At 40.4% G+C, this 27,929-nt stretch overlaps 1 protein-coding gene and 1 non-coding gene across 2 annotated transcripts in view; one reads left to right on the forward strand and one right to left on the reverse strand.

The window, feature by feature from the left end:
- The window catches only part of TOGARAM2 (TOG array regulator of axonemal microtubules 2), a 166,559-nt gene that overhangs the window by 64,056 nt on the left and 74,574 nt on the right, over window positions 1-27,929 (forward strand). Inside the window, exons 6-7 of the mRNA XM_073628792.1 lie at window positions 14,859-14,958; window positions 19,877-19,969. Coding sequence (XP_073484893.1) covers window positions 14,859-14,958; window positions 19,877-19,969 — 193 coding nt within the window. The remainder of the gene's footprint in view (window positions 1-14,858; window positions 14,959-19,876; window positions 19,970-27,929) is intronic.
- TRNAE-UUC (transfer RNA glutamic acid (anticodon UUC)) lies at window positions 16,300-16,371 on the reverse strand. The gene has a single exon. It is a non-coding gene; the product is annotated as a tRNA-Glu (tRNA).

A 27,929-nucleotide genomic window follows, 5' to 3' on the forward strand; every position in this document is an offset into this window, starting at 1 on the left:
AGATAAGGTTTAAGGCCATATACACTGATATCAGATACGATCTATAGAGGAATATAAGATAAGGTTTAAGGCCATATACACTGATATCAGATACGATCTATAGAGGAATATAAGATAAGGTGTGCCATATACACTGATATCAGATACGATCTATAGAGGAATACAAGAAGGTGTAAGGCCATATACACTGATATCAGATACGATCTATAGAGGAATATAAGATAAGGTATAAGGCCATATACACTGATATCAGGTACGATCTATAGAGGAATATAAGATAAGGTGTAAGGCCATATACACTGATATCAGGTACGATCTATAGTGGAATATAAGATAAGGTATAAGGTCATATACACTGATATCAGATACGATCTATAGAGGAATATAAGAAGGTGTAAGGCCATATACACTGATATCAGATACGATCTATAGAATATAAGAAGGTGTAAGGCCATATACACTGATATCAGATATGATCTATAGAGGAATATAAGATAAGGTGTAAGGTCATATACACTGATATCAGATACGATCTATAGAGGAATATAAGATAAGGTATAAGGCCATATACACTGATATCAGATACGATCTATAGAATATAAGATAAGGTGTAAGGCCATATACACTGATATCAGATACGATCTATAGAGGAATATAAGAAGGTGTAAGGTCATATACACTGATATCAGATAGATCTATAGAGGAATATAAGATAAGGTGTAAGGCCATATACACTGATATCAGGTACGATCTATAGAGGAATATAAGATAAGGTGTAAGGCCATATACACTGATATCAGATACGATCTATAGAGGAATATAAGAAGGTGTAAGGCCATATACACTGATATCAGATAGATCTATAGAGGAATATAAGAAGGTGTAAGGCCATATACACTGATATCAGGTACGATCTATAGAGGAATATAAGATAAGGTGTAAGGCCATATACACTGATATCAGGTACGATCTATAGAGGAATAAAAGATAAGGTGTAAGGCCATATACACTGATATCAGATACGATCTATAGAGGAATATAAGAAGGTGTAAGGCCATATACACTGATATCAGGTACGATCTATAGAGGAATATAAGAGAAGGTGTAAGGCCATATACACTGATATCAGATACGATCTATAGAGGAATATAAGAAGGTGTAAGGCCATATACACTGATATCAGGTACGATCTATAGAGGAATATAAGATAAGGTGTAAGGCCATATACACTGATATCAGATACGATCTATAGAGGAATATAAGAAGGTGTAAGGCCATATACACTGATATCAGGTACGATCTATAGAGGAATATAAGAGAAGGTGTAAGGCCATATACACTGATATCAGGTACGATCTGTAGAGGAATATAAGAGAAGGTGTAAGGCCATATACACTGATATCAGATACGATCTATAGAATATAAGAATGTGTAAGGCCATATACACTGATATCAGATACGATCTATAGAGGAATATAAGATAAGGTGTAAGGCCATATACACTGATATCAGGTACGATCTATAGAGGAATATAAGAAGGTGTAAGGCCATATACACTGATATCAGATACGATCTATAGAGGAATATAAGACAAGGTGTAAGGCCATATACACTGATATCAGATACGATCTATAGAGGAATATAAGAAGGTATAAGGCCATATACACTGATATCAGGTACGATCTATAGAGGAATATAAGATAAGGTGTAAGGCCATATACACTGATATCAGGTACGATCTATAGAGGAATATAAGAGAAGGTGTAAGGCCATATACACTGATATCAGATACGATCTATAGAATATAAGAAGGTGTAAGGTCATATACACTGATATCAGATACGATCTATAGAGGAATATAAGATAAGGTGTAAGGCCATATACACTGATATCAGATACGATCTATAGAGGAATATAAGATAAGGTGTAAGGCCATATACACTGATATCAGATACGATCTATAGAGGAATATAAGAGAAGGTATAAGGTCATATACACTGATATCAGATACGATCTATAGAGGAATATAAGATAAGGTGTAAGGCCATATACACTGATATTAGATACGATCTATAGAGGAATATAAGAAGGTGTAAGGCCATATACACTGATATCAGATACGATCTATAGAGGAATATAAGAAGGTGTAAGGCCATATACACTGATATCAGATACGATCTATAGAGGAATATAAGAAGGTGTAAGGTCATATACACTGATATCAGATACGATCTATAGAGGAATATAAGATAAGGTGTAAGGCCATATACACTGATATCAGGTACGATCTATAGAGGAATATAAGATAAGGTGTAAGGCCATATACACTGATATCAGATACGATCTATAGAGGAATATGAGAAGGTGTAAGGCCATATACACTGATATCAGATACGATCTATAGAGGAATATAAGATAAGGTATAAGGCCATATACACTGATATCAGATACGATCTATAGAGGAATATAAGAAGGTGTAAGGCGATATACACTGATATCAGATACGATCTATAGAGGAATATAAGAAGGTGTAAGGCCATATACACTGATATCAGATAGATCTATAGAGGAATATAAGAAGGTGTAAGGCCATATACACTGATATCAGATACGATCTATAGAGGAATATAAGATAAGGTGTAAGGCCATATACACTGATATCAGGTACGATCTATAGAGGAATATAAGATAAGGTGTAAGGCCATATACACTGATATCAGGTACGATCTATAGAGGAATATAAGAAGGTGTAAGGCCATATACACTGATATCAGATACGATCTATAGAGGAATATAAGAAGGTGTAAGGCCATATACACTGATATCAGGTACGATCTATAGAGGAATATAAGATAAGGTGTAAGGCCATATACACTGATATCAGGTACGATCTATAGAGGAATATAAGATAAGGTGTAAGGCCATATACACTGATATCAGGTACGATCTATAGAGGAATATAAGAAGGTGTAAGGCCATATACACTGATATCAGATACGATCTATAGAGGAATATAAGAAGGTGTAAGGCCATATACACTGATATCAGGTACGATCTATAGAGGAATATAAGATAAGGTGTAAGGCCATATACACTGATATCAGATAGATCTATAGAGGAATATAAGAAGGTGTAAGGCCATATACACTGATATCAGATACGATCTATAGAGGAATATAAGATAAGGTGTAAGGCCATGTACACTGATATCAGGTACAATCTATAGAGGAATATAAGATAAGGTGTAAGGCCATATACACTGATATCAGGTACGATCTATAGAGGAATATAAGAAGGTGTAAGGCCATATACACTGATATCAGATATGATCTATAGAGGAATATAAGATAAGGTGTAAGGCCATATACACTGATATCAGATACGATCTATGGCGGAATATAAGATAAGGTGTAAGGCCATATACACTGATATCAGATATGATCTATAGAGGAATATAAGATAAGGTGTAAGGCCATATACACTGATATCAGGTACGATCTATAGAGGAATATAAGAAGGTGTAAGGCCATATACACTGATATCAGATACGATCTATAGAGGAATATAAGAAGGTGTAAGGCCATATACACTGATATCAGATAGATCTATAGAGGAATATAAGAAGGTGTAAGGCCATATACACTGATATCAGATACGATCTATAGAGGAATATAAGATAAGGTGTAAGGCCATATACACTGATATCAGATACGATCTATAGAGGAATATAAGATAAGGTGTAAGGCCATATACACTGATATCAGATACGATCTATAGAGGAATATAAGATAAGGTGTAAGGCCATATACACTGATATCAGATACGATCTATAGAGGAATATAAGAAGGTGTAAGGCCATATACACTGATATCAGATACGATCTATAGAGGAATATAAGAAGGTGTAAGGCCATATACACTGATATCAGATATGATCTATAGAGGAATATAAGATAAGGTGTAAGGCCATATACACTGATATCAGATACGATCTATAGAGGAATATAAGAATGTGTAAGGCCATATACACTGATATCAGATACGATCTATAGAGGAATATAAGATAAGGCATAAGGCCATATACACTGATATCAGATACGATCTATAGAGGAATATAAGATAAGGTGTAAGGCCATATACACTGATATCAGGTACGATCTATAGAGGAATATAAGATAAGGTGTAAGGCCATATACACTGATATCAGATACGATCTATAGAGGAATATAAGATAAGGTGTAAGGCCATATACACTGATATCAGATACGATCTATAGAGGAATATAAGAAGGTGTAAGGCCATATACACTGATATCAGATATGATCTATAGAGGAATATAAGAGAAGGTATAAGGCCATATACACTGATATCAGATACGATCTATAGAGGAATATAAGATAAGGTGTAAGGCCATATACACTGATATCAGATACGATCTATAGAGGAATATAAGATAAGGTATAAGGTCATATACACTGATATCAGATACGATCTATAGAGGAATATAAGATAAGGTGTAAGGCCATATACACTGATATCAGGTACGATCTATAGAGGAATATAAGATAAGGTGTAAGGCCATATACACTGATATCAGGTACGATCTATAGAGGAATATAAGAAGGTGTAAGGTCATATACACTGATATCAGATACGATCTATAGTGGAATATAAGATAAGGTGTAAGGCCATATACACTGATATCAGGTACGATCTATAGAGGAATATAAGAAGGTGTAAGGTCATATACACTGATATCAGATACGATCTATAGAGGAATATAAGAAGGTGTAAGGCCATATACACTGATATCAGATACGATCTATAGAGGAATATAAGATAAGGTGTAAGGCCATATACACTGATATCAGATACGATCTATAGAGGAATATAAGAGAAGGTATAAGGCCATATACACTGATATCAGGTACGATCTATAGAAGAATATAATAAGGTGTAAGGTCATATACACTGATATCAGATACGATCTATAGAGGAATATAAGAAGGTATAAGGCCATATACACTGATATCAGGTACGATCTATAGAGGAATATAAGATAAGGTGTAAGGCCATATACACTGATATCAGATACGATCTATAGAGGAATATAAGATAAGGTGTAATGCCATATACACTGATATCAGATACGATCTATAGAGGAATATAAGAAGGTGTAAGGCCATATACACTGATATCAGATACGATCTATAGAGGAATATAAGATAAGGTGTAAGGCCATATACACTGATATCAGGTACGATCTATAGAGGAATATAAGATAAGGTGTAAGGCCATACACACTGATATCAGATACGATCTATAGAGGAATATAAGATAAGGTGTAAGGTCATATACACTGATATCAGGTACGATCTATAGAGGAATATAAGAAGGTGTAATGCCATATACACTGATATCAGATACGATCTATAGAGGAATATAAGAAGGTGTAATGCCATATACACTGATATCAGATACGATCTATAGAGGAATATAAGAGAAGGTATAAGGCCATATACACTGATATCAGGTACGATCTATAGAAGAATATAATAAGGTGTAAGGTCATATACACTGATATCAGATACGATCTATAGAGGAATATAAGAAGGTATAAGGCCATATACACTGATATCAGTTACGATCTATAGAGGAATATAAGAAGGTATAAGGCCATATACACTGATATCAGGTACGATCTATAGAGGAATATAAGATAAGGTGTAAGGCCATATACACTGATATCAGGTACGATCTATAGAGGAATATAAGATAAGGTGTAAGGCCATATACACTGATATCAGGTACGATCTATAGAGGAATATAAGATAAGGTGTAAGGCCATATACACTGATATCAGGTACGATCTATAGAGGAATATAAGATAAGGTATAAGGCCATATACACTGATATCAGATACGATCTATAGAGGAATATAAGATAAGGTGTAAGGCCATATACACTGATATCAGATAGATCTATAGAGCAATATAAGATAAGGTGTAAGGCCATATACACTGATATCAGATACGATCTATAGAGGAATATAACATAAGGTGTTAGGCCATATACACTGATATCAGGTACGATCTATAGAGGAATATAAGATAAGGTGTAAGGCCATATACACTGATATCAGATACGATCTATAGAGGAATATAAGAAGGTGTAAGGCCATATACACTGATATCAGATACGATCTATAGAGGAATATAAGATAAGGTGTAAGACCATATACACTGATATCAGATACGATCTATAGAGGAATATAAGATAAGGTGTAAGGCCATATACACTGATATCAGATACGATCTATAGAGGAATATAAGAAGGTGTAAGGCCATATACACTGATATCAGATACGATCTATAGAGGAATATAAGAAGGTGTAAGGCCATATACACTGATATCAGATACGATCTATAGAGGAATATAAGATAAGGTGTAAGACCATATACACTGATATCAGATACGATCTATAGAGGAATATAAGATAAGGTGTAAGGCCATATACACTGATATCAGATACGATCTATAGAGGAATATAAGAAGGTGTAAGGCCATATACACTGATATCAGATACGATCTATAGAGGAATATAAGAAGGTGTAAGGCCATATACACTGATATCAGATACGATCTATAGAGGAATATAAGATAAGGTGTAAGACCATATACACTGATATCAGATACGATCTATAGAGGAATATAAGATAAGGTGTAAGGCCATATACACTGATATCAGATACGATCTATAGAGGAATATAAGAAGGTGTAAGGCCATATACACTGATATCAGATACGATCTATAGAGGAATATAAGATAAGGTGTAAGGCCATATACACTGATATCAGATATGATCTATAGAGGAATATAAGAAGGTGTAAGGCCATATACACTGATATCAGATACGATCTATAGAGGAATATAACATAAGGTGTTAGGCCATATACACTGATATCAGGTACGATCTATAGAGGAATATAAGATAAGGTGTAAGGCCATATACACTGATATCAGATACGATCTATAGAGGAATATAAGATAAGGTGTAAGGCCATATACACTGATATCAGATACGATCTATAGAGGAATATAAAAAGGTGTAAGGCCATATACACTGATATCAGGTACGATCTATAGAGGAATATAAGATAAGGTGTAAGGCCATATACACTGATATCAGGTACGATCTATAGAGGAATATAATAAGGTGTAAGGCCATATACACTGATATCAGATAGATCTATAGAGGAATATAAGAAGGTGTAAGGCCATATACACTGATATCAGATACGATCTATAGAGGAATATAAGATAAGGTGTAAGGCCATATACACTGATATCAGGTACGATCTATAGAGGAATATAAGATAAGGTGTAAGGCCATATACACTGATATCAGGTACGATCTATAGAGGAATATAAGATAAGGTGTAAGGCCATATACACTGATATCAGGTACGATCTATAGAGGAATATAAGATAAGGTGTAAGACCATATACACTGATATCAGATACGATCTATAGAGGAATATAAGATAAGGTGTAAGGCCATATACACTGATATCAGATACGATCTATAGAAGAATATAAGAAGGTGTAAGGCCATATACACTGATATCAGATACGATCTATAGAGGAATATAAGATAAGGTGTAAGGCCATATACACTGATATCAGGTACGATCTATAGAGGAATATAAGATAAGGTGTAAGGCCATATACACTGATATCAGATACGATCTATAGAGGAATATAAGAAGGTGTAAGGCCATATACACTGATATCAGATAGATCTATAGAGGAATATAAGAAGGTGTAAGGCCATATACACTGATATCAGATACCAATTATAGAGGAATATAAGAAGGTGTAAGGCCATATACACTGATATCAGGTACGATCTATAGAGGAATATAAGAGAAGGTGTAAGGTCATATACACTGATATCAGTTACGATCTATAGAGGAATATAAGATAAGGTGTAAGGCCATATACACTGATATCAGGTACGATCTATAGAGGAATATAAGATAAGGTGTAAGGCCATATACACTGATATCAGATAGATCTATAGAGGAATATAAGATAAGGTGTAAGGCCATATACACTGATATCAGATAGATCTATAGAGGAATATAAGATAAGGTGTAAGGCCATATACACTGATATCAGATACGATCTATAGAGGAATATAAGATAAGGTGTAAGGCCATATACACTGATATCAGATACGATCTATAGAGGAATAAAAGATAAGGTGTAAGGCCATATACACTGATATCAGATACGATCTATAGAGGAATATAAGATAAGGTGTAAGGCCATATACACTGATATCAGATACGATCTATAGAGGAATATAAGATAAGGTGTAAGGCCATATACACTGATATCAGACACGATCTATAGAGGAATATAAGAAGTTGTAAGGCCATATACACTGATATCAGGTACGATCTATAGAGGAATATAAGATAAGGTGTGTGGCCATATACACTGATATCAGATACGATCTATAGAGGAATATAAGATAAGGTGTAAGGCCATATACACTGATATCAGATACGATCTATAGAGGAATATGAGAAGGTGTAAGGCCATATACACTGATATCAGATACGATCTATAGAGGAATATAAGAAGGTGTAAGGCCATATACACTGATATCAGATATGATCTATAGAGGAATATAAGAAGGTGTAAGGCCATATACACTGATATCAGGTACGATCTATAGAGGAATATAAGATAAGGTATAAGGCCATATACACTGATATCAGGTACGATCTATAGAGGAATATAAGATAAGGTGTAAGGCCATATACACTGATATCAGATACGATCTATAGAGGAATATAAGATAAGGTGTAAGGCCATATACACTGATATCAGTACGATCTATAGAGGAATATAAGATAAGGTGTAAGGCCATATACACTGATATCAGATACGATCTATAGAGGAATATAAGATAAGGTGTAAGGCCATATACACTGATATCAGGTACGATCTATAGAGGAATATAAGATAAGGTGTAAGGCCATATACACTGATATCAGATACGATCTATAGAGGAATATAAGATAAGGTGTAAGGCCATATACACTGATATCAGGTACGATCTATAGAGGAATATAAGAAGGTGTAAGGCCATATACACTGATATCAGATACGATCTATAGAGGAATATAAGATAAGGTGTAAGGCCATATACACTGATATCAGGTATGATCTATAGAATATAAGATAAGGTGTAAGGCCATATACACTGATATCAGATACGATCTATAGAGGAATATAAGAAGGTGTTATGCCATATACACTGATATCAGGTACGATCTATAGAGGAATATAAGATAAGGTGTAAGGCCATATACACTGATATCAGATACGATCTATAGAGGAATATAAGATAAGGTGTAAGGCCATATACACTGATATCAGGTATGATCTATAGAATATAAGATAAGGTGTAAGGCCATATACACTGATATCAGATACGATCTATAGAGGAATATAAGAAGGTGTAAGGCCATATACACTGATATCAGATACGATCTATAGAGGAATATAAGATAAGGTGTAAAGCCATATACACTGATATCAGATACGATCTATAGAGGAATATAAGATAAGGTGTAAGGCCATATACACTGATATCAGATACGATGTATAGAGAAATATAAGATAAGGTGTAAGGCCATATACACTGATATCAGATACGATCTATAGAGGAATATAAGATAAGGTGTAAGGCCATATACACTGATATCAGATACGATCTATAGAGGAATATAAGAAGGTGTAAGGCCATATACACTGATATCAGATACGATCTATAGAGGAATATAAGAAGGTGTAAGGCCATATACACTGATATCAGATACGATCTATAGAGGAATATAAGATAAGGTGTAAGGCCATATACACTGATATCAGATACGATCTATAGAGGAATATAAGATAAGGTGTAAGGCCATATACACTGATATCAGATACGATCTATAGAGGAATATAAGATAAGGTGTGCCATATACACTGATATCAGATACGATCTATGGAGGAATATAAGAAGGTGTATGGCCATATACACTGATATTAGATACGATCTATAGAGGAATATAAGATAAGGTGTAAGGTCATATACACTGATATCAGGTACGATCTATAGAGGAATATAAGATAAGGTGTAAAGCCATATACACTGATATCAGATACGATCTATAGAGGAATATAAGAAGGTGTAAGGCCATATACACTGATATCAGATACGATCTATAGAGGAATATAAGAAGGTGTAAGGCCATATACACTGATATCAGATACGATCTATAGAGGAATATAAGATAAGGTGTAAGGCCATATACACTGATATCAGATACGATCTATAGAGGAATATAAGAAGGTGTAAGGCCATATACACTGATATCAGATACGATCTATAGAGGAATATAAGATAAGGTGTAAGGCCATATACACTGATATCAGATACGATCTATAGAGGAATATAAGAAGGTGTAAGGCCATATACACTGATATCAGATACGATCTATAGAGGAATATAAGATAAGGTGTAAGGCCATATACACTGATATCAGATACGATCTATAGAGGAATATAAGATAAGGTGTAAGGCCATATACACTGATATCAGATACGCTCTATGGAGGAATATAAGATAAGGTGTAATGCCATATACACTGATATCAGATACGATCTATGGAGGAATATAAGAAGGTGTATGACCATATACACTGATATTAGATACGATCTATAGAGGAATATAAGATAAGGTGTAAGGTCATATACACTGATATCAGGTACGATCTATAGAGGAATATAAGATAAGGTGTAAAGCCATATACACTGATATCAGATACGATCTATAGAGGAATATAAGATAAGGTGTAAGGCCATATACACTGATATCAGATACGATCTATAGAGGAATATAAGAGAAGGTGTAAGGCCATATACACTGATATCAGGTACGATCTATAGAGGAATATAAGATAAGGTGTGCCATATACACTGATATCAGATACGATCTATGGAGGAATATAAGAAGGTGTATGGCCATATACACTGATATTAGATACGATCTATAGAGGAATATAAGATAAGGTGTAAGGTCATATACACTGATATCAGGTACGATCTATAGAGGAATATAAGATAAGGTGTAAAGCCATATACACTGATATCAGATACGATCTATAGAGGAATATAAGAAGGTGTAAGGCCATATACACTGATATCAGATACGATCTATAGAGGAATATAAGAAGGTGTAAGGCCATATACACTGATATCAGATACGATCTATAGAGGAATATAAGATAAGGTGTAAGGCCATATACACTGATATCAGATACGATCTATAGAGGAATATAAGAAGGTGTAAGGCCATATACACTGATATCAGATACGATCTATAGAGGAATATAAGAAGGTGTATGGCCATATACACTGATATTAGATACGATCTATAGAGGAATATAAGATAAGGTGTAAGGTCATATACACTGATATCAGGTACGATCTATAGAGGAATATAAGATAAGGTGTAAAGCCATATACACTGATATCAGATACGATCTATAGAGGAATATAAGAGGGTGTAAGGCCATATACACTGACATCTGATACGATCTATAGAGGAATATAAGAAGGTGTAAGGCCATATACACTGATATCAGATACGATCTATAGAGGAATATAAGATAAGGTGTAAGGCCATATACACTGATATCAGATACGATCTATAGAGGAATATAAGAAGGTGTAAGGCCATATACACTGATATCAGATACGATCTATAGAGGAATATAAGATAAGGTGTAAGGCCATATACACTGATATCAGATACGATCTATAGAGGAATATAAGAAGGTGTAAGGCCATATACACTGATATCAGATAGGATCTATAGAGGAATATAAGATAAGGTGTAAGGCCATATACACTGATATCAGATACGATCTATAGAGGAATATAAGATAAGGTGTAAGGCCATATACACTGATATCAGATACGCTCTATGGAGGAATATAAGATAAGGTGTAATGCCATATACACTGATATCAGATACGATCTATGGAGGAATATAAGAAGGTGTATGACCATATACACTGATATTAGATACGATCTATAGAGGAATATAAGATAAGGTGTAAGGTCATATACACTGATATCAGGTACGATCTATAGAGGAATATAAGATAAGGTGTAAAGCCATATACACTGATATCAGATACGATCTATAGAGGAATATAAGATAAGGTGTAAGGCCATATACACTGATATCAGATACGATCTATAGAGGAATATAAGAGAAGGTGTAAGGCCATATACACTGATATCAGGTACGATCTATAGAGGAATATAAGATAAGGTGTAAGTCCATATACACTGATATCAGATACGATCTATAGAGGAATATAAGATAAGGTGTAAGGCCATATACACTGATATCAGGTACGATCTATAGAGGAATATAAGAAGGTGTAAGGCCATATACACTGATATCAGATAGATCTATAGAGGAATATAAGATAAGGTGTAAGGCCATATACACTGATATCAGATACGATCTATAGAGGAATATAAGATAAGGTATAAGGCCATATACACTGATATCAGGTACGATCTATAGAGGAATATAAGATAAGGTGTAAGGCCATATACACTGATATCAGATACGATCTATAGAGGAATATAAGAAGGTGTAAGGCCATATACACTGATATCAGATAGATCTATAGAGGAATATAAGATAAGGTGTAAGGCCATATACACTGATATCAGATACGATCTATAGAGGAATATAAGATAAGGTGTAAGGCCATATACACTGATATCAGATACGATCTATAGAGGAATATAAGATAAGGTATAAGGCCATATACACTGATATCAGATACGATCTATAGAGGAATATAAGATAAGGTGTAAGGCCATATACACTGATATCAGATACGATCTATAGAGGAATATAAGATAAGGTGTAAGGCCATATACACTGATATCAGATACGATCTATAGAGGAATATAAGATAAGGTGTAATTCCATATACACTGATATCAGATACGATCTATAGAGGAATATAAGATAAGGTGTAATTCCATATACACTGATATCAGATACGATCTATAGAGGAATATAAGATAAGGTGTAATTCCATATACACTGATATCAGGTACGATCTATAGAGGAATATAAGATAAGGTGTACACCCGGTGTGTTCTGGGGGGGAGGGGAGGTCACACACTCACCCGATGTACATCCGGTTTGTTCTGGGGGGGGAGGGGAGGTCACACACTCACCCGATGTACATCCGGTGTGTTCTGGGGAGAAAGTTCCCCTCGGCGGATAAGGAGCCCCCTGTACTGGAACCACAACTCGCTCTGCACGCTCCCGCTTCCCTCATTGGCCGATCCCCTGCTCCTCCGCGCCGCTCATTGGTCTGCCCGCCTGTCCGTCACCCTCCAGAGCTACGTCACCCGCGTGCCCGCTCTACACTTCCAATAGCAACCGCGGGAATAGGAACAACGCGAGGCCTCCCGGGAGAAAGGGGCGGGGGCGAGAAAAGAGTGCGCACCTGACTGACTGAACCAGTGAGCTCCATCCCTTCACAGAGCGTCATTCACCGTATATAGCCAGAGCTAGAGCTGTGATGTGTGTACTCTATGTATATACCCGGAACTAGAGGTGTGATGTGTGTACTCTATGTATATACCCCGATCTAGAGCTGTGACGTGTGTACTCTATGTATATATCCAGAGCTAGAGGTTTGACGTGTGTACTCTATGTATATACCCCGATCTAGAGCTGTGACGTGTGTACTCTATGTATATATCCAGAGCTAGAGGTGTGATGTGTGTACTCTATGTATATACCCCGATCTAGAGCTGTGACGTGTGTACTCTATGTATATATCCAGAGCTAGAGGTGTGATGTGTGTACTCTATGTATATACCCCGATCTAGAGCTGTGACATGTGTACTCTATGTATATACCCCGATCTAGAGGTGTGATGTGTGTACTCTATGTATATATCCAGAACTAGAGGTGTGACGTGTGTACTCTATGTATATATCCAGAACTAGAGATGTGATGTGTGTACTCTATGTATATACCCCGATCTAGAGCTGTGACGTGTGTACTCTATGTATATATCCCAATCTAGAGGTGTGATGTGTGTACTCTATGTATATACTATATACCACTATCCTATATATATCTCTATATACTATATCCCCCGTATATACCCAGATATAGAGATGTGACGTGTGTCTCTGTATATACTATATACCACTGTCCTATATCTATATACTAAATCCCCCGTACATACCCAGATATGGAGGTGTGACGTATGTACTCTCTGTATATACTATATATCCACTGTCCTATATATATATCTATATACTATATCCCCCGTATATACCCAGATATAGAGATGTGACGTGTGTCTCTGTATATACTATATACCACTGTCCTATATCTATATACTAAATCCCCCGTACATACCCAGATATAGAGATGTGACGTATGTACTCTCTGTATATACTATATACCACTGTCCTATATATCTCTATATACTATATCCCCCGTATATACCCAGATATGGAGGTGTGACGTATGTACTCTCTGTATATACTATATATCCACTGTCATATATATATATATATATATATATATATATATATTCTATTTCTTCATGCAGACTTGTAAAGTTGCTGAGAGGTCCACTTTAAGGTCTGCCTGGAGTCCTGCTATGAAGCCTTGATTGCTGAGCTCTTCTTGTCCAGGATAGGGACTCTTACGTCTTCCCTTCCTCTTGTCACAGGAAGAATACCTCAGCTCCTTGTTAAGTGAATATCAAGAGAAAGATGAAGTGGAGGAACAAAGAGCGCTGTGTGCCAAAGCCTGCCGAAGATCCTCCAAGGGTAAGTACTAGCAGATAACAGCCCCTGCTTCACCACAGCGACACACTTTATTTTCTATCAAATCTGCTGCTAGAATGGAAATCACCTTGCCTTAAGTGTGGACCCCCGAGCAGAGGAAATATTTTGGCAATTACTGGGTATGGACACGCCATGGCCTCCCCTTTCCAACCCTCTAACCACCCTATTGGTCTGTGTAGCTTCCTGTCATACATGTACTGCATTATGACCACTAGATGGAGCTGAGGATCATCCTTATTTTCTTATTCCTGCTGGGGGGATGTCAGTGTCAGGATGGGGGGTGTCGGTGTAATATTCCTGGGGGATGTCAGTGTCAGGATGGGGGGTGTCGGTGTCAGGATGGGGGGTGTCGGTGTAATATTCCTGGGGGGATGTCAGTGTCAGGATGGGGGGTGTCGGTGTAATATTCCTGGGGGGTGTCAGTGTCAGGATGGGGGGTGTCGGTGTAATATTCCTGGGGGGGTGTCAGTGTCAGGATGGGGGGTGTCGGTGTAATATTCCTGGGGGGACGTCAGTGTCAGGATGGGGGGTGTCGGTGTAATATTCCTGGGGGGACGTCAGTGTCAGGATGGGGGGTGTCGGTGTAATATTTCTGCTGGGGGGTATGTGTGTAATATTCATGTTGGGGCTTGTCGGTGTAATATTCCTGATGGGGGGAGTATGGGTGTAATATTCATGTTGGGGGGGTATGGGTGTAATATTCATGTTGGGGGAGTATGGGTGTAATATTCATGTTGGGGGGAGTATGGGTGTAATATTCATGTTGGGGGGGTATGGGTGTAATATTCATGTTGGGGGAGTATGGGTGTAATATTCATGTTGGGGGGGTATGGGTGTATTATTCATGTTGGGGGGACGTTTGTGCAGGAAGTTCTTGTCGTATGATGGACACGGCGAGGATTTGGTCACACCTAGGTGTTCTGGATTCCCAAATCAGTGCAAAACGCAGCACACGCTTGCGATCCCTTTACTTTCAATAACATCCCAATCGAGGCGTGATTTTGCCGCGATTGTTGCCTGACGGCCTATGGGAAATAGGCGTCCCGCAATTTTTTTGTGTGATTTGTCAGGTGACAATATTTTCCCGTGATTGGGGTGCCATTGAAAATAACTGGATCACAATCTGGAATCGCAGTAATTCCGCCTGCGATCCGGAAGGCCTAGGTGCGATCACAGCCTAAGCATCTTCTATCAGTTGCTGGGTTCACCTTCTATAGATTCTGGGGGAACATTTTCTTCCTCAAACATTCCACACATTCACTTCATTCTTCATTCCACCCTTGTATAGCGCTTTTCTCTCTGAGGACTCCAAGTATTGGAGAAGGCATTGGCCGGGAATCGAACCCGGGTCAGCTGCTTGAAAGGCAGCTATGCTCACCACTGCACCACCAACGCAAGGTAGCATGTCTTTGTAGTGTGGGAGGAAACCGGAGTACCCGGAGGAAACCCACGCAAGCACAGGGAGAACATGCAAACTCCATGCAGATAGTGTCCTGGTCAGGATTTGAACCATGGACCCCAGTGCTGCAAGGCTAACCCCTAAGCCTCTGTGCTGCCTGTATGCGGCCTCTGTTCTCTAAGGCCCGCCCCCGCTGAACGGAGTTCATCAATTATGTCCACTCAAAGCGCCTCCAGAAGAAATCCAAAATTATCCTAAACTGCAATCTATGTATATAACACTCCAAAACACACCCAAAGAATACCGGCCTCCAACCTCCCCTCAGCCGGTCCAACACACGCCCGAGGAGGAGTATGGAAGAGGGAGAGAGGGAGGAAAGGAGTGGGGAGGAGAGGTTAGGAGTAAGGAAGGGGTGTGGGGGTTCCCCCCAACCCTCATCCCCTTCTTTCTCCAACCTCCCCCCCTTTTCCTCCCTCTTTCCCTCTTCCATACTCCCCCTTGTTCTTCAGGTGATTATGTTTTGGCGACGTATTGTCGAACCTTAAAGCTGCTGCAGAAAGGTAAATAGAGGGCTGATGGGAAGACCCTCCGGTTACTGGAGTGGCAGCTCGCACCAGTGTAGGGACCTGTGTTGGTACAGCCGTACCTGGTCCCAGGGAGGCTTCCTCAGACTTTTTGTTGAGTCTTCTTCTAGGAACAGCCAATTGTCTTGTTTGTCCAGCTGCATTGATAGTTGGTGATTCAGAAGTTCCAAAAACGAAAATGGAGGGCTGATGGGAAAACCCTCTGGTTACTGAAGTGGCAGCCACCAGTGTAGGGACCTGTGAGTACTCCCCATTTATCACCACCCTCTGAACTCGCCCTTGTAGCCAGTTTTCAATCCAGGTACTCACCCTATGGTCAATGCCAACGCACCTTATTTTGTAAAGTGAACGGTTATGGGAAAATGCTTTTGCAAAATCCAGATACACCACGTCTACGGGCCTTCCTTTATCTAGATGGCAACTCACCTCCTCATAGAAGGTTAATAGATTGGTTTGGCAAGAACGATTCTTCATGAATCCATGCTGATTACTGCTAATGATATCGTTCTTATTACTAAAATCTTGTATATAGTCCCTTATCATCCCCTCCAAGAGTTTACATACTATTGATGTTAGGCTAACTGGTCTGTAATTCCCAGGGGGGTATTTTGGGCCCTTTTTAAATATTGGTGCTACATTGGCTTTTCTCCAATCAGCTGGTACCATTCCAGTCAATAGACTGTCTGTAAAAATTAGGAACAACGGTCTGGCAATCACCTGACTGAGTTCCCTAAGTACCCTCGGATGCAAGCCATCTGGTCCCGGTGATTTATTAATGTTAAGTTTCTCAAGTCTAATTTTAATTCTGTCTTCTGTTAACCATGTAGGTGCTTCCTGTGTTGTGTCATGAGGATAAACACTGCAGTTTTGGTTACTGAAGCCCCCCGATTCCCTCGTGAAGACTGAGGAGAAGAATAAATTCAATACCTTCGCCATCTCCCCATCCTTTGTAACCAGATGTCCTTCCTACTTACATCGGTTCAAGCTGGAGCAATTCTAACTGTAAACCTTTCCATACCAGAACGGAAGCCATGATCTAGAGCAGTGATGGGAACCTCGGCACCCCAGATGTTTTGGAACTACATTTCCCATGATGCTTCACTACACTGCAGAGTGCCTGAGCATCATGGGAAATGTAGTTCTAAAATCTCTGGGGTGCCAAAGTTCCCCATCACTGGCCTAGGCGGAGCACACCTGAACCTGGTAAGCGCGGTTCTGATAGGTTCACTATAAGTTCACCCAAAATGAAAAGGTAAACGAACACGCCCCTCATCGCCCCCCCCCCCCCCAGTCCCTGTTGCACTCGAATATGTGAACCAGACCTAAAACAAGACCAGAAATGTCTTCAGTGCCAGTAATTGTCAGGCAGGGATGGTGCCAAAAAGCACCGCTCCACTTCATCATGTGAGATGATCCCAAAAGGAGAACAAACTGCACCTTGCTGCCCCGCAGCTACGAATCCTCAGAGCGTCGTGGTGACTCGGCACTGGTTCCTGAATGTTTGCGCTCAGCAGAAGACATAAACACAGATCGGGGAGTCTGTAGAATAAAAACTGCTTCTATTTAGAATGTTAGTATCTCTGTCCCAGAGAGCGCCACCAGATTTCCCACCGGCGTGCACGATGACGTCACATGTCCGGCCCCTCCCAACGCGTTTCTGGGAATAGATGGAGTTGAGGAGAAGTGTTCGCACACAGCCCACATGCCGAGACCGCGCCAGGAAGTCGGCACTGCGGAGCGCTATTCACAGGCAGTGAGACGTAGTCACGATGTGCAGCTGCAGAGATGGGGAAATGTCTCACTGCTTGTGATTAGCGGTCCACAGTGCCGACTTCCTGGCGCGGACTCGGCACGTGGGGTCTGCGAACACGCCGGAGCTCATCCTTAAGGCCCCATACACACGAAATGGCCTGGTCATGAAGGGGGGGTAAAACCTTCCAGAGCTCAAGTGGTTAAGCACTGTATATCTTTTAGAATTACACCGGTGTATGACATTTTGAGGCTTTGTATTTATTTTTATTTACTGCCTCCTCTTTTATTTTGTACAAAAGAATTGGGGATTAAAGTGGAACTTCAGTCTTTTTTTTTTTTTTCAACTTTCCATCTATTAAATCTTCTGCTCTTGTTGTTGTTTTAACTTTGGATAGTAAAACCATTTTTTTGTCCTGTCAGTAAATCCCTTATACAGCCACTTCCTGTTTCCTGTCTGGTCATTAGCCTGGAGCCAGGGGGTAGGCAACCTCGGCCCTCCAGCTGTGGAGAAACTACAAATCCCATCATGCCTCTGCCTCTAGGAGTCATGCCTGTGATTGTCAGGGTCTTGCCATGTTTCATGGGACTTGTAGTTTCACCACAGCTGGAGGGCCGAGGTTGCCCTACCCCCAGCCTAAAGTTTGTCAGGAAGGGGGGTGGTGAGTCATAAGAGGACCAATGAGAACTGCGGAGGTGTGTGTCTGTAAATCCAGGAAGTGAACAGGCAGCAGCTTCAGCTGCCCACAGTTAAAATGGACTCAGTGGAGGGAGATTTCTGCAGCATATTTGGCAAGTACAGAATCCCAGTATATATAAAATAATATGCAGAGTGGTTGGAGGGAATCTTCAGAATGGCAAAGATGGTTTTTATAACAAATGATGTGAGCAGACTGCAGTTCCTCTTTAAATTTCTGATTTGTATGCACTAAAATGATTTCATGTGTTCTACAGAGGTGCTTTCTTATACAGATCCTGTGTACAAAGACGAGACGATGACCGTTCACCAAGTACCAATCTTCAGTAATTGATCGATCGATTCTTCCTGGTTCTGATCCCCCCCCTTCCCGCTGCTCTGCAGTTTTCAAAACTACAAAATTAAATAATTGTAAATTTTTCAATCCACTGAAAATGGGCAATAAATGTTCTAAACTTGTTTTTTATTTAGGTAATGGAAGTGGAAAAGAATTGTCGGCTCAACCTCTGGACCTGAGTCCCTCGGCAGAGGCTGGAGGTCGGGGGGATGGAAGAACATCTACAGGTATGAGGAGGAGATGATGACTGTCTACAATCATTTCTGCTAGGCGTTGTACGATCGTACATCACTTGTCTGACTGCAGACTATTTCCAATGTGAATACGTTTGAAAAACCCGCCCAATGGAGACGATTGTAAATAGAATAACAATGGAAATGTGAGCTTTGTGCTGCTGCTGTAGTGTAAAGTGAAAGACCCCAAGTGATGAAAAATATAAATGTTCTACTCAGCGCTGCTCCAATAAATAATAATACAATGTATAATAAAGTGCCTACATCAGTATAATCAATAACATGACATTACCTGACAATGTAAAGTGCTCAGTGCAATTATAGTGCAAAACAAAGTCCATCCATATAATAATCATATGATGTGTTGAACTTGTGCAAATGATGGAGTTGGTGTAGATCTTGGCGACACTCTGGGTCCCCCTCCTGGGTCCCCACTCACCAGCAGTAATCTTTAAATGCCCCCGGTATTACATTTAGATTGGCGTCTCCAGTCAAAGGCTGGGGCTGTTGGATGTAATCAGTATATGGGTGAAAAGATGCTTCTTAAGACGCCCAGTGGGAGGGGCGAAACGCGTGAAGCTGAGGAGTCCTAGTGATGGTTGTTTACACGTCAAGGCAGCGTTTTTCTGCACGATTTTTTGACATCGCTTCCGTCATCCAATGTTATGGAGCCGAGTAGGGGGCCATCATTCCCTCACTCGACACGGTGCCTCTGTGAGGGAAAGGATCGGATCATCTCCTACCAGTGGCTCCGGTAAGTGGCGAAGACGACCGGAGGAGGGGGGGGCACCTCCCCCACCACCGATAAAAGTGAACTCACAGCAAATCTGCCACGGAGACCACTTTTATCGTAAAGCGGACCGCCTGCCGGGGGTTTTGGTAGCTATCTGCTGCCATAACAACGGTCGGTACTCAACGTCAAAGTAGAGGTGAATGGGAGCAATGAGATGGGTCTTAAGTTGTTCAGGCTGGTGGGGTCCAGTGAGGGCTTTTTAAGTATGGGAGTGATCTGCGCATGTTTTAGAGGGGAGGGGAAGATGCCACTAGAGAGGGAGAGATTGAAGATGTGAGTGAGGGAGCACAGGATAGAAGAAGAGGGTGACCGTAGTAGTTGTGAGGGAACAGGATCCAAGGGGACAATTGGTTAGGTGGGCATCAGAGAAAAGTTTTGGAACCTCTTCAGTAGTACTTCAAAAGAGGAGAATGTTGAATGTGCTGTTAGACAAGGTATGTTGGGTGGGAAGATGTCCGCACAGTGGAGATGTCTTCAGGAATTGCATCAATCTTGTCTTTGAAGTGATTGGCAATCTCTTGGGCAGTGAGTGAGTTAGTGGGTGGAGGGGGGTGGGGGACGAAGCAGAGAGTTAAAGGTTGAGAAGAGCAGACGGAGACTGGATGACAAAGTATTAATAAGAGAGACAGAGTAGGCTTGTTTGGCAGCATGGAGGTAGGAATTGTGATTTTGAAGGGCAGATTTATATAGGGTAAAGTCTTGAAGACATTTGGTTTTACACCACAGTCATTCAAGAGCACGGCAATGTCTCTTGAGATTTCTAGTGTTGTCAGGTTGCCAGGGTTGTAACGGTCGGGACCTGATTCTGCGTGTGGTTAGAGGAGCAAGTGCATCTTGTGTTGATGAGAGTGAACTGTTGTAGACAGAAGTGGCCAGGACAGGACAGGGGAGAGATTATGTCATATAGGTGGTCAGTAGCAGAATAGAGAAGAGAAGGGTTAAAGTGGCGATGGTTCCTACAAGTAATTGTTTGCTGCTTGGAGGGATGGGTGGTTGGAGGCAAGGATACAGTGAAAGTAATGAGGTTGTGATCAGAGAGAGGAAAGGGGGTGTTGGTGAGGTTGCCAGGATTGCAGAGATGGGAGAATACAAGGTCAAGGGTATTACCATTGGAGAGAGTGGAAGTACGTGTCCATTGGGTTAGGTCAAAAGATGAGGTTAAGTCGAGAAGTTTAGCTGTAGTTGGGTTATTAACATTGACAGGAATGTTGAAGTCACCAAGAATGATCGTAGATATTTCAGAGGAGAGAAAGTAGAGTAGCCAGGCAGCAAAGTCATGAAGAAAGCGCGATACCGGTCCTGGAGGACGATATATTGCTGCAATTCTCAGAGAAATGGGAGAAAACAGACGAATACAATACATCTCGAAAGAAGAGAGGGATAGAGAGGGAGGGATAGGAAGGACTTGGAAGGTGCTTTGTGGGGATAGAAGGAATACAACTCCCCACCTCCTTTCTGTCTGTTGGGTCTGGGGGAGTGAGTCCAATGGAGACCACCATGGAAGAGGGCAGCAGGAGAAGCTGAGTCAAAATTTTGAAGGCAGGTTTCCGTTATGGCGAGTATGTTAACGCCATGAGAGATGAGGAGGTCATGTACAGATGTTAGCTTGTTACAGATGGAGCGGGCGTTCCAAGGGGGACATGAGATAGGTGGGCTGCTTTGAGGAAGCAGGGGGATAGACATTAAACTGAGTGGATTGCGGTGGTTGCCAGAGGGGGAGGGGTATTGGAGATGTGGCTTGCAGTTGGAAAATGGTGGACCAGGATTAGGAGAAATGTCACCTGAGACTAGGAGAAGGAGGAGGGTGAGGAAGGCAAGATGGGAGTGGGATGTGTATGAGGGCACGTGTCTAGTGGCCCTGGTGTTTATGCCAGCATGTGGGTGCAGCAAATGCAGGAGATGATGGGTGCAGTAGTAGGGAGAGGGTAGGAGTGAGGGTGATATGTGCATGCTGCAGGGTAGAGAGGAGGGGTAGAGTAAGGATAATTTGAGGATAGAAGACACCGATGTGAGAAGGAAGAGAATGAGGAGCATGTTAGTGGACAGAGTGGGAATCTGACTTGATATAAAATAAATGTCAGATGCTGGTTTGCTTGCCGTCTTGCAGAGTGGAGCAAAGTTCTTGTTGTATCTTCATCCAGCTTTAGGTAAACTGCGGCGGAGAAACTTCGCATCACTCAGGACAGAGCCACTCAGGAAAGAGCCATGGTGTCTGCGCCACCCCATAGGCTGCTTTAAATTTACAGGGAGACTGAGCAGGAATGCGTTTCTCTATTGGTCATTATTGGGTCTGATTTGAGACACCTGAATATGGGAGAGGAGATGGCCAATACCAGACCAGACACAGGCTAGGGTCGTAAATCTTATTACCTCTCTTCATCACTCAAGCCAAATGGGGTTGGGAATCAATCACCAGTAATGTTGCTAATGCAGTGTGGTTTTTATATAGCTAGCATGAAATATAGAAGTTTAAAAATATGGAAGCAGAAGACATTTACCAAAAATGATACAGCAATGTCAGATAGTTCAGCAGAGTTCTTGTACTAGGTATGAAATCTGGCACAGAGCGGCCGCACTTCATATATGGTGGGCAGTCCTCAAGCGGTTAAATAGTCAGTTTGGACCAGCTTGCTATTTACTTAGCTCTTCACCACCTGCTTTACCCACAAACCAGCACACCACAACGGCACGCATTGCGCATAGTTGAGGGGCAGTTGCAAAATGACCCCATTAACTTAAATAAAAGCGACAGGGGGTATAATTCCTGCAAAGCAACATGGCAGTGACATGTGTATACTCCTGGCCACTGCCCCTGCAGCCAAAGGGGGTAGCAATGGGGGGGGGGGATGTTTTACAGCACCCCATCCACTAGTGTAAATGAGCCCTAACAGACGCAGTGTGCTGTACTGTATATCACAAAAGTAAGTACACCCCTCAGTGACATTTGTGTAAATCTTTTCTTCTATCTTTTCATGTGACAACACTGAAGAAATGACACTTGTCTACAATGTAAAGTAGTGAGTGTACAGCTTGTATAACAGTGTAAATTTGCTGTCCCCTCAAAATAACTCAACATACAGCCATTAATGTCTAAACCGCTGGCAACAAAAGTCAGTACACCCCTAAGTGATAATCTCCAAATTGGGACCAAAGTGTCAATATTTTGTGTGGTCACCATTATTTTCCAGCACTGCCTTAACCCTCTTGGGCACGGAGGTCACCAGAGCTTCACAGGTTGTCACTGGAGTCCTCTTCCCCTCCTCCATGATGACATCACAGAGCTGGTGGATGTTAGAGACCTTGCGCTCCTCCACCTTCCGTTTGAGGAGGTCCCACAGATGATCAATAGGGTTTAGGTCTGGAGACATGCTTGGCCAGTCCATCACCTTTACCCTCAGCTTCTTTAGCAAGGCAGTGGTGGTCTTGGAGGTGTGTTTGGGGTGGTTATCATGTTGGAATACTGCCCTGCAGTCCAGTCTCTGAAGGGAGGGGATCATGCTCTGCTTCAGTATGTCACAGTACATGTTGGCATTCATGGTTCCCTCAATGATCTGTAGCCCCCCAGTGCCGGCAGCTCTCATGCAGCCCCAGACCATGACACTCCCACCACCATGCTTGACTGTAGACAAGACACACTTGTCTTTGTCCTCCTCACCTGGTTGCCCCCACACACGCTTGTCACCATCTGAACCAAATACGTTTATCTTGGTCTCATCAGACCACAGGACATGGTTCCAGTAATCCATGTCCTTAGTCTGCTTGTCTTCAGCAAACTGTTTGTGGACTTTCTTGTACATCATCTTTAGAAGAGGCTTCCTTCTGGGATGACAGCCATGCAGACCAATTTGATGCAGTGTGCGGCATATGGTCTGAGCACTGACAGGCTGACCCCCCACCCCTACAACCTCTGCAGCAATGCTGGCAGCACTCATATGTCTATTTCCCAAAGACAACCTCTGGATATGACGCTGAGCACGTGACCTCAACTTCTTTGGTGGACCATGGCGAGGCCTGTTCTGAGTGGAACCTGTCCTGTTATACCGCTGTATGGTCTTGGCCACCGTGCTGCAGCTCAGTTTCAGGGTCTTGGCAATCTTCTTATAGCCTAGACCATCTTTATGTAGAGCAACAATTCTTTTTTTCAGATCCTCAGAGAGTTCTTTGCCATGAGGTGCCATGTTGTACTTCCAGTGACCAGTATGGGAGAGTGAGAGCGATAACACCAAATTTAACACACCTGCTCCCCATTCACACCTGAGACCTTGTAACACTAACGAGTCACATGACACCGGGGAGGGAAAATGGCTAATTGGGCCCAATTTGGAGATTTTCACTTAGGGGTGTACTGACTTTTGTTGCCAGCGGTTTAGACATTAATGGCTGTGTGTTGAGTTATTTTGAGGGGACAGCAAATTTACACTGTTATACAAGCTGTACACTCACTACTTTACATTGTAGACAAGTGTCATTTCTTCAGTGTTGTCACATGAAAAGATAGAAGAAAAGATTTACACAAATGTCACTGAGGGGTGTACTTACTTTTGTCACATACTGTAAATTTTATTTGGGTACAGCGTCGCATGACAGCGCAATTGTCAGTTAAAGTAACGCAGTGCCACAAGGCAATAAATGGCCTGGTCAGGAATGGGGGTAAATCTTCCGGTGGATAAGGGTACTCAGAGGCAGATCTACAGAAGAGGAAACGGCTTTTGGTCTATTTTTTTCCCAGAGGCCTTTAGGGAAGTAAAATCACTAAAACTCCATCTGACTATCGGGATGAACTGGAATGTATATAATGGACAGTCAATGGTGAATAGATATATTCCAGAATACACGCTCGCCCCCTGCTGTCCATTTCTGGTTCTTCACCCTTATTGGGCAGAGCTGGATTTCTCATTAAATGTTATAATGGCTCCACCTAGTGTACACAAAGTGCAATACACCCACATAACACCCCACAGGAAGGGGAGAGATAAAACAGTTTTTAACATTTTCTGGGCAATTAATCCTATTTTTATTATCTGATTCGTTTAGCCGGAACATTTCTTTTTATTATTATTATTCTTTTATTCACCATTTTAAACAATTGTTTTAGTCGCTTTTGGAAAAATGGAAAATATGAAAAAAAGTTTATAAACAATGTTACTTTGTATCTCTCTATCTCCCGTCTGATCAATGTTTATAAACAATGTTACTTTGTATCTCTCTATCTTCCGTCTGATCAATGTTTATAAACAATGTTACTTTGTATCTCTCTATCTCCCGTCTGATCAATGTTTATAAACAATGTTACTTTGTATCTCTCTATCTCCCGTCTGATCAATGTTTATAAACAATGTTACTTTGTATCTCTCTATCTTCCGTCTGATCAATGTTTATAAACAATGTTACTTTGTATCTCTCTATCTCCCGTCTGATCAATGTTTATAAACAATGTTACTTTGTATCTCTCTATCTCCCGTCTGATCAATGTTTATAAACAATGTTACTTTGTATCTCTCTATCTCCCGTCTGATCAATGTTTATAAACAATATTACTTTGTATCTCTCTATCTCCCGTCTGATCAATGTTTATAAACAATGTTACTTTGTATATCTGTCTGATCAATGTTTATAAACAATGTTTACACATATAGATGTATCTCTCCTCCCTCTATACAGTGAGTGAACAATGAGTATACAGTATACGGGTAGTGATTGTTGATAATAATTATTGATCGGCCTAACAAAGGTATGATCAGAGAAATGATTGATTGGTGATCGTTGGGTGGCGTGTGATCAGGTGACCAGATACTGATCACTGATAGGTGGATGATCACTGACAGGAAAAGATTATTCAGTTTATAGGTAAATATATTGATCGGTGATCGATGAGATCTATGAGAAATGAATGAATATCAATGGGAGGTTATTGATAAAAGAATGAAGATTGGTGATTACTGATAATCAGCAATACAGAGTATTGATAAGTGAATGAGGAGGTTATAATGGAAGACAAAGAAGTATTGTAGAAAGCGGAGGAAATTGCTGCTTATTGATCACTGATCGGGGGAAGGTGAAAATCATGAGATACAGGCTGGTTATTGATCACTGATCGGGGGGTGGTGAAAATCATGAGATACAGGCTGGTTATTGATCATTGATCGGGGGGAGGGGGGTGAAAATCATGAGATACAGGCTGGTTATTGATCACTGATCGGGGGGAGGGGGGGTGAAAATCATGGGATACAGGCTGGTTATTGATCACTGATCGGGGGGGAGGGGGGTGAAAATCATGGGATACAGGCTGGTTATTGATCACTGATCGGGGGGGAGGGGGGGTGAAAATCATGAGATACAGGCTGGTTATTGATCAGTGATCGGGGGGGAGGGGGGGTGAAAATCATGGGATACAGGCTGGTTATTGATCACTGATCGGGGGGGAGGGAGGTGAAAATCATGAGATGCAGGCTGGTTATTGATCAGTGATCGGGGGGAGGGGGAGGTGAAAATCATGAGATACAGGCTGGTTATTGATCACTGATCGGGGGGAGGTGAAAATCATTAGATACAGGTTGGTTATTGATCACTGATTGGGGGGGAGGGAGGTGAAAATCATGAGATACAGGCTGGTTATTGATCAGTGATCGGGGGAAGGTGAAAGTCATGAGATACAGGCTGGTTATTGATCACTGATCAGGGGGGGTGAAAATCATGAGATACAGGCTGGTTATTGATCACTGATCGGGGGGGAGGGGGAGGTGAAAATCATGAGATACAGGCTGGTTATTGATCACTGATCGGGTGGGTGAAAATCATGAGATACAGGCTGGTTATTGATCACTGATCGGGGGGGGGGTGAAAATCATGAGATACAGGCTGGTTATTGATCAGTGATAAGTGCTGGGAGTGATGGGATATCAGTATATCATAGATCAATGACAATTAATAATCAGACAGTGATGACCAAGTATTGGGAATGATGAGATATTGATTATTAGTCATGATATTGATTGGTTACAAATCAGTAAAGGGGATTGATCAATTGGTGAATATAAAATCATAGGCCGGGTATTGATCGAGGAACCGATCAGTGGTGGGATGATGTGATATAGATTGGTTATTGATTCCCCTCCCCCATATAATGGATCATCCTATTCATACAGGTGTCAGTGATATGGG

The sequence above is a fragment of the Aquarana catesbeiana genome, linkage group LG04 (genome assembly GCF_042186555.1).
Source record: "Aquarana catesbeiana isolate 2022-GZ linkage group LG04, ASM4218655v1, whole genome shotgun sequence".
NCBI classification, from domain to species: domain Eukaryota; kingdom Metazoa; phylum Chordata; class Amphibia; order Anura; family Ranidae; genus Aquarana; species Aquarana catesbeiana.